The sequence below is a fragment of the Apteryx mantelli genome, chromosome 3 (genome assembly GCF_036417845.1).
Source record: "Apteryx mantelli isolate bAptMan1 chromosome 3, bAptMan1.hap1, whole genome shotgun sequence".
Lineage (NCBI taxonomy): Eukaryota > Metazoa > Chordata > Aves > Apterygiformes > Apterygidae > Apteryx > Apteryx mantelli.
The window spans coordinates 80,279,598-80,295,477 of NC_089980.1; the positions used below are offsets into that span (position 1 = coordinate 80,279,598).

The window sequence follows — 15,880 nt, forward strand, 5'->3', positions numbered from 1 at the left end:
TAAACAGAGCTTCTGGCCATTGTTTGAATGGCTGCCAGGACTGAGGAGATGTTTTCAGTGTAAATGGTCAGGAGATCTGAGCTTGGGGATGGCTTTTGAGAATGATCTTGATAATTAACACAGTAATGCTTTGGTGTTTTACAATATTTTTCCATCAATTTTTCCAGCTATTTCCTTTCATTATTTCTAAATGTAAAATGTACTCACCAAAATGGGGAAATATGTGATAATAAACAAGTAATAATAAGTAGTAATAAAAACATTAAATAATTATGTATGTGACTCAAGATGTGTTCACATCCATAAGAGGCTGGATGTTATTTAGAGAATAAATTCAAGTCCAAACAGTGATCAAGATTTTCTCATCTACAAAATTCACCCTAGTTACAGCTTTATGGCTTTCCTAATGCAAAAGGTTTGGAGTATAGTCCATGTTCATCAAAACTAAGTGAACTAACCCTTTAACAAGTGCAAGGACTCTCAGGAGCTAGGCAAGAGAGAGATTTGCTGCATCGAATACAAAAGCTAGAGCCAAACAAAAGTCTAACTGCCTCTCTTCCAAGAATGGCATCATGAGCTAAAATAGAGACCTGGAAAGAGATTCGTGCAGATCCAGATTTGCTGTTCCTGCTGGTGTCGGGGAGCTGAGGACTCTGGAGCGGCAGTATTTGTTGCTTTTGGGACCTGCTGGAGTAGAAGCCAGCTCAAGCTGCAAGTGCAGGTTTGGGGATTTTTTTTTTTTTTTTATAGGCAAAGCAGAGTGCAGGGTGGTAGCTTTGCTGCCGTTCCTGGTTGCCTCTCCTTGAAGATCTCTGTTGCACATGTGTCTAGAGCTGGACCTGCTAAGATGGCATAGCACCACTGGCACACTGGATGTTTTGTCACTCAGGACATGGACACCCTTGTTATTTTTAAACGACACACACCAAGGGTTCAGTTTAATTATTTAAAATGCCCATGAGGACTGAAGCTGTCATGGGGCAAGAGCCTCAGGTGTCCAAGTTTGAGAAGGACAAACTTGAAGGAATTGGCATGAAAGAAGCAGTACTAGTTTCTCATATATTTCCTTTTACTCAGCAGAATACAGGTCTGTACACACGAGCTTGAAAAAGAAATGACTGTTGGGGTGGGAGTCTCACTTGGACAGAGTTTTCTCAGGAACTACATTTCAGGCTGTGAGATAATGAATGGAGACGCATTTGTACACAGGAGAAACTCCAGGCTTAGTGATGCTTTTAGCATCTGGATTGTTATACATTGTCTGTATTAGATATCCAGAAACACTGTATTTTATTAGTCTGCCTTTTGAGGTAGTACTTTATCTCTCTGCTGATGAATTAGTTTGCTCAGTGGAAAACTCTCCAAGTCTGAAGAGCTTTGTGCAATTGAGCAAGAAGCTAGAAGAACATGAAATACCTAGATTGAGAATTGTATGTTACAACTAATATTTAACATTTATTTAAAAAGGGAAAAGAAATCATGTAGCAGATTCTTACTATCACATTGGCCAAATAACTATGCAAATGTCTTTTTGATTCCTCCTTAATACTCATATTTTGCAGAAAAATTTCCATGGTGCTAATCCCCCTGGGGTGATATTCATTCACATAAAGTGAAATACAGAGAAGAATAGGAATGACTGAAAGATTTTATTGGCACACATTTGGCAATGAGGAAGTTATGTAGGTCAGCACAAATGAGTATAGATAATTTTTTTTTTTTTTATCACCAGAGCATATATTCTGCAAATGTTAAGCATGAAAGGGAAACAAATCAGAAATTTTGTAGAGGCCATTAAAAATTTTTACTAACTGTTGTAACTGTTTACTAACCAGGGCTAACTGTTGCAAGCTTTTATTTTTCAAACAAAGTAGATATTCAGACATTTTAATTACAAAGACTGAGATCCTCACTTCCCACTGAAATAAAAAACAAAATTCCTATTGACCCTAATGGAGCTGGGATTTCATCAACTGCAGGTGATTCAGAAAAGAGAAAAATAATAACTAATATATTTTAGAAATTGATATTATTCCCAAAGCTTTTTTAAGGATAATGCTTTATTCTTATTATATCAATTCTGGGACTCTCCCAAGACAACAAACAAGGTTTTTGCATCCTATTCAGATGCTAGGCATATTTCCAGTGGGAATCAAATGTAGCTTAAATGAGAGATGAATCACAGAATCACAGCATAGTTGGGGTTGGAAGGGACCTTTGGAGAACATCTGGTCTGATATCCCTGCTCAAGCAGGGTCAGCTACAGCTGGTTGCCCGGGACTGTGTCCAGCTGGGTTTTGAATATTTCCAAGGATGGAGCCTCCATAACCTCTCTGGGCAACCTGCTCCAGTGCTCAGTCACCCTCACAGTAAAGAGGTGTTTTCTTATGTTCAGACCAAATTTCCTGTGTTTCAGTTTGTGCCCCTTGCCTCTTGTCCTGTCACTGGCCACCCCTGAGAACAGTCTGGCTCTGTCTGTCTATTATAAACCAGACCTGGGGATAGAACTAAATGTTTTATATCTAAGGTTAAAGCCCATTGTATTTTAGGGGATAGAATTTTCCAGCCTGATAGAAAGAAGGAAACAGATTTTGGTCGTTGATGCAAAAATAAAAAAATAAAAAAAAAATCAAGATTACAAGAATACTAGTAGCTACTTGCATTAGTGGAAACAATCCTAAGAGAGAAAAAAAAAACCAAAAACAGTGGACAGAAGAAATGGGAATATAGAGACAAATGGTGCTGGGTATACATTCTGTGGGTCTCCAAATATTGTCTGTGTATTACCGCCACTTAGAAAGTGACCACAAACTGCCTTTCTTGATCCCAAATAATCTTTGCAGAAGCAAGGAGCAGCACAGCATCACCATTCATGTAAGTTCAGGGATTGTTATCCCTTTAAGTCGGGGAGGGATGTTCAGTATAGGTGCCAGCCCCTCATTCATCTTGACATGATTTCTGCTCACATTTCATACTTGTTTCTTGCAGTTCTCTCACTTACCTTTGCACCACAAACTTCTTGATTGTAATCAGACCTTTACTGTGATTTCACACTCTTCTAATGTCTTCATTAGTCTTTAAATGTACTTTCATTTGTATTGCTTCCAGCCCTCTGATGCCCTCCAGTTTAATGGATAGGATGGAGTTTTCAAAATCCACCAAGGGAGACCCTCACATGGTGCAGGCTGTTATGGCTGTCATCATCACTGGCATTTAGATCGTTTACTTCTCCTGAGATGTTGCTCTTGCTGCCTAAAAATGGGATCAGATTTTGGCCAGTGCTAAAGATGCCTGAAAATCACACGTGCACTGTATGTGAATATGCAATGAACACAAGAGAACTTTTTTTTTTTTTTTTGATTTACAGATTCAGTGTTCCTGATGGTTTAAAAGCCATCACAGAACTGGGAGAAAAAAAGATAAATCAGGATATAGATAAAAAATCTTCCTCCAAGTGAGACACAGCACTTTCTAAGTGTGGTTTCTTTTATTGTTTCATTTCTTTGTCCTTCACAGACCTCTCTCCTGCCAGCATCTGCCATTTTGTAATCTGTGATTTGATCTTATTATAGGTCATTTCCATATATTTACTTTGAAGTACATACTATGACAGTATTTAAATAAAAGAATTATCTAATATATGGAAAACAAAGTGAAACTGCTGACATTCTTGAAAACATTCTTGCATTTTCCTGGATTTGAACTATAAAAATTAAGGTCAAACCAAAGATGCAACAGTTACCTTATTTAGTGTCAACAGAGTTCATAATGTTTTCCATATCAAGCTTTTGTCCAAAGTTTAAGCAGGTACCTACATGTTTTGCTAGGTAAGACCTTACATCTCTATTCTGTGGAGCAGACAATGAAAGCAAAGATTAAATGGAAAACATATCTTTACGTTAATTATAGCTGGTTAGCATTTCTCAGCACCTGAAAGGAAATAAACAGAAGTTCTCTGCTACTGGAAGCTCTCAGTATATTGCTTCAAATCATTAAATGTGGACAATTTACATTGTAACATGCCACATATTGGCATAGAAATATTTGTCAGAAATTGATGAATGAAACAGGAAGAATAATGAAGAAAAATGACAGCCCATATACCCTCCAGAGAGGAAAATAAACAATGTAACTATTTGGTAAATAAATCCCTGTAGAACTCTTAGAAATGACTTACTGACTAATTGAATCAATCCATCAACCTTTTGTGATGGCATCAATTTGCAGTCCTTTCGATGTTGCTATTTTTCTACAGCTACTGCTTTAAATGCCTTTCAAATGTAGGATGTGATATAATATATCTATATGGAGTGATCATAAACAAATTGGTTACTTTAGTGAGATGCAATTGGCTGATATTTTACTCAGCTGTCATATGCACATGCTTAAATTAACTATATCACTTTATAGTTATACTTCACATTCTATTTTTTTGCCTAGCTCCTTCTCCTGATGTTGTTTGGCACCCACTTTTTTGATTAATCAAAATTTAATAGCAGAGAGGAAATGTGACATCATTTTTCCCTTTTCTTTATATTGAAGGGGTCCCATTTACTTTGTTTAAAATATAAACTCTTTTCAGAAAGGACTGTCTTGTTTAGGGTGGTCACACATGGCACCATTCTTGTATATCCAATAAACATCAGAAATTATAGTTGTTATAAAAATAATGCCTATCTGAAAAATAATCACTCCAGGGCTTTGAATGTCTTAAGAAGAGGTATAGGAAAAACTAAAGAGAAGAGGGTAGAGACTGCGTAAGTGATTTTTGTATTCTCATCATGAAATATATTCAAATAATACTTATGTATGACTGAGAGAAATGAGGAGCCAACATTTAACATAAAAGCATATAGGTGCATGAATACTGAGAATGCTGTGTAAATTAACTCAACTGCACATACATATATGTTCTCCTATGAATAAAAAGGTATTCTAAATGCCCATATGTGCAGAAACGAGCCATTCGGAGGCAGCAGGGCACTAAGTAGGATCGCAACCCTGGACTTCAGGAGAGCAAACTTTGGCCTCTTCAGGGACCTACTTGGAGGAATCCCATGGGTTAGGGCCCTAGAAGGAAGGGGCCTTCAAGAGAGCTGGTTAATATTCAAGCATCACTTCCTCCAGGCTCAAGAGCGGTGCATCCCTATGAGTAGGAAGTCAAGCAAAGGAGGTAGGAGACCTGCATGGATGAGCAAGGAGCTCCTGGCAAAACTCAAGCAGAAGAAGGAAGTATACAGAAAGTGGAAAGGGGGACAGGCCACTTGGGAGGAATATAGGAACGTTGTCAGAGTATGCAGGGATGTGACGAGGAAGGCTAAGGCCCATTTGGAATTAAATCTGGCTAGAGATGTCAAGGACAGCAAGAAGGGCTTCTTCAAATACATCAGTAGCAAGAGGAAGACTAGGGAAAATGTAGGCCCTTTGCTGAATGGGGTGGGTGCCCTGGTGACGAAGGATGCAGAGAAGGCAGAGTTACTGAATGCTTTCTCTGCTTCAGTCTTTACTGCTCAGGCCAGCCCTCAGGAACCCCAGACCCTGGAGGCAAGAGAGAAAGTCTGGAGAAAGGAAGACTTTCCCTTGGTGGAGGAAGATCGGGTTAAGACCATTTAAGCAAACTTGACACCCACAAATCCATGGGCCCTGATGGGATGCACCCACGAGTGCTGAGGGAGCTGGCAGACGTTATTGTTAAGCCACTCTCCATCATCTTTGAAAGGTCATGGAGAACAGGAGAGGTGCCTGAGGACTGGAAGAAAGCCAATGTCACCCCAGTCTTCAAAAAGGGCAAGAAGGAGGACCCAGGGAAGTACAGGCCAGTCAGCCTCACCTCCATTCCTGGAAAGGTGATGGAGCAGCTCATCCTGGAGGCCATCTCCAAGCATGTGGAGGACAAGGAAGTGATCAGGAGTAGTCAGCATGGCTTCACCAAGGGGAAAACATGCTTAACCAATCTGATAGCCTTCTATGATGGAATGGCTGGCTGGGTAGATGAGGGGAGAGCAGGGGATGTTGTCTACCTTGACTTCAGCAAGGCTTTTGACACTGTCTCCCATAACATCCTCATAGGGAAGCTCAGGAAGTGTGGGCTAGATGAGTGGCCAGTGAGGTGGATCGAGAACTGGCTGAATGGCAGAGCTCAGAGAGTTGTGATCAGTGGCGCAGAGTCTAGTTGGAGGCCTGTAGCTAGCAGTGTCCCCCAGGGGTCAGTCCTGGGTCCAGTCTTGTTCAACTTCTTCATCAGTGAGCTGGATGAAGGGACAGAGTGCACCCTCAGCAAGTTTGCCAAAGATACAAAACTGGGAGGAGTGGCTGATGCACCAGAGGGCTGTGCTGCCATTCAGAGAGACCTGGACAGGCTGGAGAGGTGGGCAGAGAGGAACCTCATGAAGTTCAACAAAGGCAAGTGCAGGGTCCTGCACCTGGGGAGGAATAACCCCAGGCACCAGTACAGGTTGGGGGCTGACCTGCTGGAAAGCAGCTCTGCGGAGAAGGACCTGGGAGTGCTGGTGGACACCAAGTTAAGCATGAGGCAGCAATGTGCCCTTGTGGCCAAGAAGGCCAATGGTATCCTGGGGTGCATCAGGAAGAGTGTTGCCAGCAGGTCGAGGGAGGTGATTCTCCCCCTCTACTCAGCCCTGGTGAGGCCCCATCTGGAGTACTGCGTCCAGTTCTGGGCTCCCCAGTACAAGAGGGATGTGGCACTACTGGAGCAAGTCCAGCGAAGGGCTACAAAGATGATTAGGGGACTGGAGCATCTCTCTTATGAGGAAAGGCTGAGAGAGCTGGGCCTGTTTAGCCTAGAGAAGAGAAGGCTGAGAGGAGATCTTATCAATGTGTACAAGTATCTGAAGGGAGGGTGTCAAGAGGATGGGACCAGACTCTTTTCAGTGGTGCCCAGCGACAGGACGCGAGGCAACGGGCACAAACTGAAACACAGACAATTCCATCTGAACATGAGGAAATACTTTTTCACTGTGAGGGTGACAGAGCACTGGAACAAGTTGCCTAGAGAGGTTGTGGAGTCTCCTTCTCTGGAGATATTCAAAACCCGCCTGGACGTGATCCTGTGCAACGTGCTCTAGGTGACCCTGCTTGAGCAGGAGGATTGGACTGGATGATCTCCAGAGGTCCCTTCCAGCCTCAGCGATTCTGTGATTCTGTGACTCAAATGCTTGCAAGAGAAAAACAGTATCTGAGACAGATTTGGACCAGCTGAAAGAGGAGTCTGATTCAGTCAGCAAGTTCTCAAACACATTTTATATGAATTTCCTTCTATATCACCCGTGCCTTTTCTAACTCGAGATATTTATGACTCTCTTTGTACTCACTGAAGTATAGATTTAGCAAATGTAATTGCACATTTGAAAATGATTCCTACTAGGGCTAGCTGAATCTCATGACCACTGTAGCACTGTCAACCTTTACAATTCTATTAAGTGTCTCACATTATCTGGGGGTTTTAGAGGATTTATGTAACCTTTACGCTTCATGTTCTTCCAGCTTTGCACATATACACAATGACACCATCCCCCATTATGGTGAATACTGTCATTATATGAAAAGTGTGAAACAGTGGATGTGAAGAAAAGCAGTACATAAGTTAAGTAGGGTTTATGGGGAAGTATTCAGGCAGAGGGGATGAGAGAAACTGGGACAAGAAGATGGTGATATGGGAAAAGAAAGGAACTATATGAAATAAGGAATGCTGGAAAATGTCTGGGAGTCCAGAAGACTGTTGAAGAGCACAAGCTGAATATGAACATGCTCCTTCACATTTAGCTCCAGATACATTATCTACCTGCAGAACAAAGAAAAGGCTAAGAAAGCAGTTCGGTGGCAGGTAGTAGTAAAGATCCTCTTCTGCTGGTGAATGTAGAGGTCTGGTTTTCTGTTTAGGAGATTTAATTTTGAATCAGAGGTGATCACGTGCTATTTTTTGAGTGATCAGATTAGTCACTGTTGATCCTATCTACCCAAAATAATAATTCCAAGGCATTTGAAGGTCCTGAGAGCTAAGTCTTCCACTCAGCAGAGAACAGAAAAGATAATGTTTGATTGGACCTGATGAAAAAACTCTTTTGTAATGTCAACAGGCTTTGGATGAGGCTCATAAAAGACAGATTTATCAGTTGGCTTCTGAGACAGATGACTAATGAGATTTCTAAGAGAAGAGTGTGTTTTGAAAAGACTTCTCTTTTGTGCATGTGGAGAGAAGTGTAATGAATAATGTGTATGATGCTACTTAATATTAGGTACAATATCTTTCTATCTCACCTTGCTATGTCCAGGTCACAACTCCAACTGGCTGCTATTGGCTCTCTTAGTAAAAGTCTGCACAGAGGGACTTGGCAGGACATGAGACCAGAGCTGATTCCTCCAGTCCATGACTGGGGATGAAGCTCATTGGTGAATATAAGAAGAAAGGGTCCTTTACCAACTCATTCTGTGTTGTGCCGCTTCTATATGTGAATGAACAACTGCAGCCTAAAGGGCAGTTTCTTTCATGCGTGGTACTTACATTTAATATTGCACATAGCTTGGGGTGGATTGATTAACATAACATCATCTGATCTACATTTTTCTCAAAGGAACACTGGACACAGTGATGCCTGCAGCATTTCTATGTATTGGTACTTTAATACAATCTGGCTCACCTTTGGTGTCTGTCTCCAGTCCACATACACTATACAGGAGCTAGAATCACATCAGCTAGAATACAAACTCAAAAAGTTTATCAATTTCCTCTCAGTTTAGGTTGAAGAGACCCATCAGAAGAAAGAAACACATACACACAGTCTATACATGGGGCTTTCCAACCTTTTTAGAAAAATTCTCATCCTCTGATTAATTGCATTTAAAAAGAAAACAAAGAACTGGAAATAAAAATGTTACCAACCTGAAGATTCATGCTGTATGAAATTTTGTTTTGTCTTGAAAAGTCCCAGTTATATTGGACAGTGAGTTACTGTTAATGTACAAATGATTAACACCTTCAGGCTCTGAATTATTAGCTACTCCTATCTGGATACATCCAGGAATCAACACATGCTTTACCAGCCTTTTCCAAAATGCTGTACAACAGCTGAGTATTGCAACCAGTACTTAAATTAAGCAAGTGGGGCACAAGCCTTATCTCCTTACCTGGCTGAAAAGTATCACTTGCACTTTAGTTATGACATAAAAAACCTCTACAGCAATAACTAATGAATGCTCCTACTAAGGAAGAGTCTTGGGAGAGTACAACCAAGTATCTTCAAATGCAAACAGTTCTGCTCCACCTTTATTAAATGACCTCAGGCAAGCTATCAATATATGTGAGCTCTATAAAGAGAGTGCTTAAGGCAGGATTTCATGATTTCAGTGTCGGGACAATGAACAACATATAAAGAAAATGAATGCAGTGAAAATGTCCGTGTTACATAGCTCCCTCTTAACAAGGATTACTTATGCAATACCTAACACTGTTGGCAACTGTAAACCTATCATAGACTTAAAATTCCTGATGAGTGGGCAAAAAAGATGTTTTCTAAGTGAAGAGTCTATTGCAGTCAGCCTTGTAAAAGAAACCTTTTAGTGTCAATGATAATGAAAATATGTGCTACCTATGACTGCATTAAAATGAAGTTGTGACCTGGCAGTTTCTATTTAATGCTGTCACATCCATGCACTGCACAAATCAGGTTTGTCATCATGTAAATGTAATAGGATTATTTATCCTGCACTGTTGCTCAGCTGGGAACTGTAGTTCTAAGTTTCCTACAAGTTGTGAATAGCAGCAGGGGGCCATGAATAGCTTGGAAACCTATATTTTTCCATTTATTTTTTAAATGCAAATTACACTAGTCAAAAAAATCACTTTTGTTAAAAATACATTCAGAATTAACAAATGCAAAAAGAAAAGAAAAAAAAAGACACATTTGGATTGTATCTCTTGCCTTCCGAATATTTAAGTTTATAACAAAAGCCAGCCTAGAAAAATAACATTCTTTACTGGATTTTGAGGAGGATACAGCTGTACAAATCAAAAATGTCATCCAGATATTCTCACACTACTGTGCTCTAAACTGCTTCCAGAAGAGATCTGTCCACTAATCATTTAGTTTAGTAGTCAACAGTCCTAAGTTCTTTTTAATGGTGATGCTCTAACTGCAACTCAAGAAGGGTTATGAATACCAACTTCATATATGTGTGTATATATAAATATATATATACAGTGTGTATGTGAGCGTGTGTATATCTATTCTATATGTAATATATGAATACACATTTATCATTGTAATACTTAATAGTTATATGTGCTTCCTATTTCCTAAGCATTGTACAAACACTGACAATTCAAACCTCACAAAAAACTGGTGAGGCATATATTATCCCCATTTTATAGATGGGGAGACTAAGGTACAGAGAAATTAAGGCCAAACTTTTGTAAATTAGATAGACCTAAAAGCTATGTATAGACACTTCAGTAAATTGACTGACTTCTAATATTACTAAGTATCAGTATCAGATGCCATTTTGAGAGAAAACACTGAAATGTATGAAAAACTATCTTTGAAAACTGGATCACTGTTTAAGTGCCTAAACTGTTTTCTTTTTATGCTAGAAAATCATTTTTATAGAAATATGATTTCGATTAACATTTATACAGAGAAAGCTGAAATACCCTGGTATGACATTTTCATTACATTTAAACTTTTACATGATGTTTAATATTACACATCTGCCATATTTAATATAACATAAAAGTAGAAACTTTCAAAAATTTTCAGGTTATGGGAAATTTCAGCCTGGCACTTGGAGTTGCATGATTTTCCAGGAGTGAAAAGCAGCTCTACGAAGAATCAACAGAGACATCTCATTTCAGGTACCCAAGTTTGAAAATTTGAATTTTCTTGGCTGATCCAAATCAGCCAAGAATGCTTTACTGGATGAGGCCTAAGTGACTTGCCTAATTCATGCAGGAAATCATTAGAAGGATTTGGGATTGGAATCCTTGGCTCTATGCATGAGCCATTTCTTGGGTTATGCAGCCTCTATCACTATTTTTTTCCTGTGTATTATATATACATATACATACATACACACACGTATATATATAGATATAAATCTCACTGAATAAATGTAAATATAGGTCCTGAACATGTCCCGTATCTTATTTTCAGTGGTGAATGCCTGTTCTTCTGTCATTGTCCAGAGTCATTGTTTGTGACACATTACATCCATGCAAACACATCAAAGAGCATTGGTTTGTAAAGGGATGGATAAGTGGAGTTAGCGCACAGGTCATGGGAACTCAGCAGCCACAGGGACATGAAGGTTTGGTGAGCAAGGAAAAGAGAGTCGCTTTGGGGCAGCTTGAGCCTTTCCAAGCACTGAACCTCCCTCCTGCCCTCCAAAGCTATTTGGTCACCTAAGGTGTGATAGGTGCATGTGTTTGTGCTGGTTCCGAGCAAAGAAACAGTGATGATCCAAGTTCCTGAAAAGCCTGAGCAAAATATTTTTTCCTCAGAATGAAAGCCACCTAAGTGCTTGAAAATACAGATCAAATTTAGAACAAAACATATGTTCCTAGGAGTTCAGAGTATTTCATATACACATTGACCTACTAGCAAAATTCCCAAAGGCATCTTGTTGCCAACTACGTAACAGCACAGTTTTTTTTCAGCCACAATAACACAGGAAGATAAAATACACGTTCTAGCACACAACAGATCCCCCAAGTATACCACAAAAAGGTCTCCAATATTTCATCAACTCAACTAATCCCTCCCCACCCACCCCCAACCAAAATGAAAAATAAAATATATAGTTCCCTTATGGTGCAATTAGAAAAAAAATGCTCACTTACAGAGAATTTTCAGTTGAAATTAGATATAAAAGAGTAAACGTAGCTAGTACATATTCAGTTGGCCTTTGTTGATAGAAATCTGCAGATGTCTCTGTAGTTAGTAAAAGACATTTAAAGATAGCTATAAAAGCACCTACAATGCGATAAATAAAAACAGTGGGATTAAGAAGCACTGTTTCTGCTGCTTATTTCCGGTAGGTTCAATTATTAGTTTGTTACCCATTTCCCCACCCCGGCCCCCAAAAGTCCTAATTTCTTTTTTTTTTTTTTAATCATTATAAACTGTTTGTATCTTGACCACTGTGGAGCCTCAAAAGTAAAGCACTTTTCTGACAGCTGGCAGTTTTCTACTCAGTTGCTCTGGAGCCAAGTAGCAACAGAGCCTTATTCCCTGACATGAAAACAAAACAGAACAAAACAAAGAAAACCACTGACTTAGAAATGGTTCAGAATTAACAACAGCATGTTGAGCCTAAAGGACGTTACTTCAGAAAGCTTGCACTGAGTTTCTCTGATGTGCAACGCAATTGGGTTAAGGCAAGTATGAACTGTACAGCCTTCAGGGCAAACAACGCGCTGTCTAGTGACTTCCGTCACAAGGTCATCCTGGTATTTGTAGTATTATGTTGACTAAGGAGACTCAATGCGGCCAGGAGTGCAAAGGGGCTCCAAAAGCACTGAACTGGGTGGGTTCATGTCTTGATCCAGATGGGCAGGACTGGTGGTGGCCAGGGTAGGGAAGAGCCAGAAGATGGCACCAATGCCATTGCTCTGACCCTCCGGCGCCTGGTAGTAGGACTCTGGGAGGCAGGAAGTCCAAGGTGCAGGTCCTGGGCATCTCCCTCTGTACCTGGTAGAAAGAGGGGCTGAACATGCCCGTTGTTTTTTGTCTCACTGTTCAATCAACTTTTTTTTTTTTTTTTAAACACAAAAACTGGATTTTTTTGCTCTTTGTAGAATCTAGGGGGCCGTCCTGAAACAGTTTCTTAGACAGGTCCTCCAGCCCCTGTTGAGCAGTCCCCATGTTTACTTTGACCTAAGAGAGACAGGAAAAGAAAGATATTTTTAATTATCCAGAGACACATCTGATCACTACCCTGCAGCTCCTGTGCCCCTCTGCAAGGAAGTTTTTAAGCAGCCAGTTGGTAACAGTTCAGATACATGTGGGATGAGGCCGGCGGAAAGGAAATGCTATTTGCTCAGGTGATCTCTTGACTCTCTTTGGAACATCATCAAAGAAGTCAGGGTAGGTTTTCCAAGCCATTCTAGGAGGAATAAAATTTAACTCTACACTTTTGTCAGATTGCTGACCATGTATAGCTGGAAGATGACCTGAACAATAATAATCCACCAAGAATTCATCAATCTTTATGAAAACAAGTGACACTAGGCAGAACAGAAAGGCTGAATAACGGGTGCATGGGTAAGTTGCCTTGAGGCTCACTCTCAAAGCAGTGTGCAGGTGAGAGTGTCATAGTGTCTGTAAAGCTAAGTGCTATGGCTAAACTTGCATTTCGTCGCTCTGACTTTCACAGTCTAAAACAGACAAGTTGTTGTTCGTTGCTAGATAGGGTTTAGCTGGTGGTTTATTTAAATGAAGTGTTGCCCATGATGTCTGAATTTCACAATCATGGGTCTTAGGAAGTCCAAATCAAGGAAATAATATCACAGCAGATTTTTACTGCATGGACATGCTGAGTGTTGTGGTGGTTATACATTAGCTCCTGTTTTTTGTGTCTTGCTTATGTTGCATTTTTGCTTCAAGTGAATCGTAAAGTAGATACCATCAGTTTAGTGTATGTGAAATCATCTGGACAAATACCTACAGCTTTAGGCTAGGACACCAGCATGATGCATATATAAATACAACAAAATACAACAGAAAAGATGGGAACAGGTACTAAGGCAAATGCACTAAAAAAAATCCCAATTATTGACTCAAATTGCCTTCAACATTTGGAGAAAGTTAGGATCCCTATAGTCAGAGACTACTGTAAAGTAAGCACCTTCTAATGAAAAGCATTGCCTACAAATAGTTCTGTGTAGCATGGACATGCATAAGCAGGCATATATGTATGTGTATATATATGCATGTGTGCATGTAAGTGTGTGTGTGTGTGTGTGTGTGTGTATAAAATATGTACATATAATGCATGGATCCTCAGACTTCACAGAGTACAAGGCAAGCAAGCTTCACTTCAGGGCTGAACTGCTCTTGAAATATTTCTCCAGTGCATTAGGCATCAGTATCAGACATGCATTTTTTTTTTTTTGCTTCACTCCTTTTTTTGAACAAACAAGTTTATTGTGAAAAATGTAAAGAAAGATTTCTCTCCCCTCCCTCCTTCCTACTGTTTTTAGAGAAGTGTTCATGCAGTGCAGTCTTGTTCCACAGCTATAACTGTGTTTGTTCATGTGCAGCAAAATCAGTGCCAAAGAACAGCTCTTAGTGTTTAGTCACCTTCCTTGGTCACCTCCCAAGAGGCCTCTTGACAATTCATCTCCATCATCTTATTGTGTTCTTGTCCCATTGTCTGGAAATGAGCACTGGCATCTTCAACACAGAATGCCAACAAGCTGCTGTTCTGGACATCAGCTGTGGCACGCTGCGAGGAGGTACACGAGCAGCGGTTCTGTCCCCTTCTGTCTAGAATGCGTATTCGTTTTGAAGGGACTGTCTATGCTTCTTGGCTTGTACAGCACAGAGCATGCTGTTGGCACTTCAATAACAAAAATAGCCATTTATGTCTAGGGTAGATAAAAGTCATGATAACCCCCCTCCCCATCCCTAAACCAATGTTTTATTTATATCATATTTTTAAATTGAATATTTTTTTCTCCTTAAAAATAAGGCAATTTAAATTAAATGTGAAATTGGGTCAGTTGATGAGAAGGAGAGCTGTGACAGGAATTCAAAGCTTAAAATATAGAGAAAAGAAACAAAGTGAGTCTGATTCTAGTAATTCTAGCTATTTAAGGAAATAGTAGCCAGAGAGTCACCTCAATTCACTATCTATGGGCAATGCTTCCTTTTTCATAAATCAGTTTAAGTATCAAACATCTTTCAATAATTCTTTTATCCTGAAGTGTCCTGTTCATTTATGGTAGTTTTACATAACTAACCAAGCTCCTTACTAATATGCTGTGTGCATTTAAATTGAGTTCAAACATTCTTATAAGTGCAGCTTAACTGATATCACAAATAAAAAGTAAAGTTCTTAAGTTAAAAAAAAAACCTCTGACGCAACAGAAATGTGAAAATGAGGGATCTAAATAAATCAATATAATTATTTAATTGCATGTGCAAGTTTGTGCAGGTTCACTATAGCCTTCAAATTAACATTATGAAGTGTTAACTTTAGCCCATAAGTGAAAACTGGTTGCAACACTGTGTCTAATTGGAGTTAGCAATTACTAAGACCTAGCATTCCTTCAGGATAATAATTAAACTGCGCATGTATAAAACAGTTAAAACTGTTTTTTAATCCCTTTGATATAAATTAGTCTGTCTGGAGTAAAAGTTTGTGTTGATGAAATTCTGTCATTGTTATCCAATAAATCAATTCACCTCTGCAAACAGGATGTTGGTGTTGGCTGAGAGCTACCACAGAACTCTATATATCTTTAAGGTCTGCACTATTTCTGCGTATGAATCCATCTGGTAAACATAGGGGGGGCTCTCTGTGCTCATTACTGAAATATATGTTGAGATTTGCATTTCAACAGGACCTGTATAATCATTGGAAGCTGATACTGTTTTGGTAAGCTCTTCAAAGCTGAGGCCATGTGCTTTTCTTCACTTTTGCAGCATGCCTAACATGCTGGCCTATAACAAAAAGAAGTGTTATTTGTGCCTTTGGAAGTAGTTAGTAGCCAGATGATTTGAAGGAAACTGTCTCCTCTCTCTCTTGCGAGTCCAGAGCTCCACATGAGTGAGTTGCACTAAGTTTGAGACTGAATAGTAGAGCATGCAAAGGTGGCAACAAGCTATCTTTATATTTTCTTGATCTTTTTGCAGGAATTAGACTC

The 15,880-nt window shown here is 39.6% G+C and overlaps 1 protein-coding gene across 1 annotated transcript in view; it reads right to left on the reverse strand.

Annotated features, from left to right (window-relative positions):
• Positions 1–11,788: 11,788 nt before the first annotated feature.
• NKAIN2 (sodium/potassium transporting ATPase interacting 2) overlaps positions 11,789–15,880 on the reverse strand; it is a 569,846-nt gene continuing 565,754 nt past the window's right edge. Inside the window, exon 7 of the mRNA XM_067293778.1 lies at positions 11,789–12,887. Coding sequence (XP_067149879.1) covers positions 12,878–12,887 — 10 coding nt within the window. The 3' untranslated portion in view covers positions 11,789–12,877. The remainder of the gene's footprint in view (positions 12,888–15,880) is intronic.